Here is a 3,614-nt window from a genome sequence, read left to right as displayed (position 1 = left end):
TAGTAAGTAAGCAGTAAATATAAGACCTCTGAACCATACATGATGGTACAAATTTAACCATAACCATCATTATGAATTCAGCAAGCTCAGAAAGGTCAGCCAACATCTCCAAAATAAGCAGCCTGAGATGAATGCGCAGAAATAAATTTAACCATGAGCATCATTGTGAATTCATCAAGCTCAGAAAGGTAGGCTAACATGTCCAAAAAAGCAGTCCGAGACAAATGCGCAGAATGGCTTCAGTATCCAACATCCTCAAGTTGAAAACAGCCAGTTGAAACATTCCTTGAAGTGCGGCCGCTCAAAGAGATGATAACAAACACACTGAAAACAACAGCTGATCAAACTTAAACTACTAGTGTAACGACCGATTGTGAAGGACGTATGCCACCTACCATCTTCCTTGAGTGCGAAGTCTGAACTAATGACTTAAATTGATAGGCTTCCTTTGTGATATCGGATTATAATAATACTGATGTGATGTTCATTTTTAACAAAAACAAAAAAGAAAACCCACTGTGACAAATACTCAAACGAACATAATGAAATTGCATAACCTAAAATATGCACCAATGTATCATGCAATAGGATACAACATATGTTGATTCATTTGGACTAGACTGGCCTGGTCTCCTCTCTTTTCTCTACATCGCATGAATGTCCACAACTTAACACTGGGCAGCTGACAACTGCAAACGCACTATTCTAGAAGTTCGCTGTTATGTCATAGCTTCCAATATTATGTCACAGCTTCCAACATGTTACCATTTATACACAAGAGAAACACAACTGATTGTCTGCAATTCTCACAGAGCAAGCATCATTCAAGGTAAGTAAGTTACTTATGACAACGAACACGGCATACATGGTAATCTGATGGCCATAGTGACCTCTGTTCTGACTTTTGACAGTAAAATATATAATTTTCTGAAAGTTCATTTCCGACTAGAGAATATTTAGCAACGCACATATGGAAACATACAATAAATGAAGAGAAACCCCAAGCTAACTAATGGGGACTCAAGATACCGCAGAAGTCCAGACACTAAGAAGTAGAGGCACTGCAAAATGCTCACTGAGTGTTACTATTTTGGATTTTGCAGGTTTGAGCACAGTGGTAAATTATACAAAAAGAATGGAGGGCACATAATTTAGATGCACATGTAATGCAATCAACTGAGCATGCTATGACAAGCGACATCAAGATATTATGCCTAATATGACAAACCCTGGATGAAGTCCGCCCGAGTTCCATTGCGCCAGCCAGTAGAGAGTATATGGACACCGATAATTATCACACCATGAACTCATGTGTCACAAATTGCACGTGTTGATTCCATCTTTGCAATCTCTCGTCAGGTTGTTAAACGTTTCAACCTTTGCCTTTGATCTGTAGAATACCTCAGTGTCCACAATCACCTTCATGTACGCATCGAACGGCAAGTCCTTCCCATTATTGATCGCTGTCGTCTCGTTGTACCACTCGCTCGTATTCGACCAAAGCTCCTTATAATCATCAAGCAAATGCACATGGTAGTGTGACCTGAGCTTGTCGAAGTAGTTGTAGAATGGCTCATTGGTTGCGATGTAGAGGTTCCGCCACGGCTTGATAAGCTTGGTCACCTTATCTACGATCGCGTCGGGTGATGTGTCCGCGTCCAAGTTCGGATACATCTTCTTGTTCATTGCCTTCCACCCTCGGACCACATGCAAACCATCGTAGTCCCAATCCATCCTGCCTGCGATCTCAGTCACAATGTTCATCAGCCTCTTGGACTTCCAAATAGCATACCAAGGCCTCTGGATGACCTTGGCAGCTCGCCCCTCGCAGACCCTGTACCAGTAGTTCTCAGGCTCATGCCCATTAAACTGCCTCCAAATGATGTTGCTCTTGTCCCTCTTCAGCTGCATTGGTGTCACCTTGTATGTGGGCACCTTCCGCACCGAGATCCGGCCCGGACCCTTCTTCTTGTCCCAGCGCCGCCAGTCCTTCAAGAAGTCCCCTTCCTCCACCAGAGACACCGACTCCTTGAGGTGCTCGAAATCAAAATAGTACCTAAAATCCTTGCCATCCACATCCTTGCCGTCCTCTGTGTGAGCCCCGGACAAGCACATGTTCAGATCCATCACGAACGTCCGGTTGAGGAACTTGGCCTCGCCGAGCCCGCAGAGGAAGCTCCAGATGAACTGGTTCATGCTCTTGCAGTGGTCACCGCCTCTCATGTAGTAGAGGTACTTGCCTCTCCTGAACTCCGCCTCCGACCCAACGAGGGGGATCGTGTCGTTGATCTCCGCGTCCACCGGCGGCGCCGCGACGCGCGGCTTCTTGGGGCCCTTGGGGCGCGGCGGGCGAGCCGCGTTCTTCCCCGACCTGAACTTGCCGACCTTGGTGATGTCGAGCGCGCACCCGTCGGCGGGGGCGAGCTCGAAGCGGCGGTAGTCCCTGTAGCGGCGCCAGGACTTCTCGCGGCGGTTCCGGAAGCGCCAGGCGACGTCGCACTGGCCGGGCTTGGGCCCGCGCACGGGCGCCTCGTAGCTGAGGAAGACGATGGACCTGCGGAAGAAGGCCTTGGCGTTGAAGGCCTTGACGGCGGCGAGCACGCGCGGGTCGGTGCAGTTGAGCGGGGCGTCCGGGTCGCAGGTGCCCGCAGTGGCGTTGATGCCCGAGGGAACGGCGGCCTGGGCCTGGTCGGCGGCGTCGGAGGAGGGGGAGGGGGAGGGGAAGTCCTCGCCGGTGGGGAGGAGCGAGTCGTCGGGGAGGAGGAAGGAGGAGTTGGGGAGGACGCGGGCGAGGGAGGTGGTGATGGCGGCGGAGGACTGGAGCCAGGGGTCGGGCGGCTGGTAGGTGACGGCGACGACGGTGACGGCGAGCACGGCGAGCACGAAGAAGGAGAAGCACACGTTGCTGGCCGCCTTGATGAGCGACTGCGAGACGGGCACCTCGCCGACGGCGGAGGAGGAGGAGGCGGAGGGGCGGTGGTGGCGGGAGGAGGAGGAGGAGGCGGCCGGGTCGCGGACGAGGGGCGCGTCCTCGTCGTGATCCTCCTGGTTGGAGGAGGACATGGCGGGCGGGCGGGCTGGCTGGATCTGGGGGGAGCCGAGGCGAGATTTGGTTGGAGCGGGGACGGGGAGTGGGAGTGGTGGGAATGGGGATGGGATGTTGCAGGTGGAGTAGGGGAGAGAAAGAGGGGAGTGCGGTGGGGTGGCACTGTCGTGCTCGGCTGTCTTCCTTCCTTCCTTTGCGTTGCGTGGTGTGTGTCGGCGCCGGAGTAATCTTTTAGGGGGAAGAAAGATCGCGCTTTGCGTTTTTCGGGAGGGAGAAAGGAGATCGCACACGCACGCACGCACGGCGCTGGTCAGTCGTTTTCCCTGCTCTCGCCGAGAGGTGGGTGTAGACGCGTCGATCATCTTCCCGTCCTCACCACCGTGCACGGCGACGAGTTCACCGGCGAGGAAGGAGAGAGGAGTGCACGTCGACGGTGTACAGAGTAAGCAAGACGGGACAAGAAGTAAGATGGTTGGGAACACAAGACATATACTCCTAGTACAAAGTTGGGTCATCTATTTTAGAACGGAGGGAGTACATTCTAAATAAAAATCTACTCCCTTCGTCC

The 3,614-nt window shown here is 52.5% G+C and overlaps 1 protein-coding gene across 1 annotated transcript; it reads right to left on the bottom strand.

The window, feature by feature from the left end:
• Window positions 1-918: 918 nt before the first annotated feature.
• On the bottom strand, window positions 919-3,324 carry LOC123187842 (uncharacterized). Its single transcript, XM_044599802.1, has one exon. It carries the CDS (start codon window positions 3,061-3,063, stop codon window positions 1,315-1,317), a length of 1,749 nt encoding a protein of 582 aa, XP_044455737.1. The 5' UTR covers window positions 3,064-3,324; the 3' UTR covers window positions 919-1,314.
• Between the last annotated feature and the right edge of the window lie 290 nt (window positions 3,325-3,614).

The sequence above is a fragment of the Triticum aestivum genome, chromosome 2A (genome assembly GCF_018294505.1).
Source record: "Triticum aestivum cultivar Chinese Spring chromosome 2A, IWGSC CS RefSeq v2.1, whole genome shotgun sequence".
NCBI classification, from domain to species: Eukaryota; Viridiplantae; Streptophyta; class Magnoliopsida; order Poales; family Poaceae; genus Triticum; species Triticum aestivum.
This window is presented reverse-complemented; position numbering and strand designations above follow the sequence as displayed.

What these genes read in the sequence shown, in the direction of transcription:
- LOC123187842 (XM_044599802.1), bottom strand. Translation starts at nt 3,063, where the DNA reads ATGTCCTCCTCCAACCAGGAGGATCACGACGAGGACGCGCCCCTCGTC.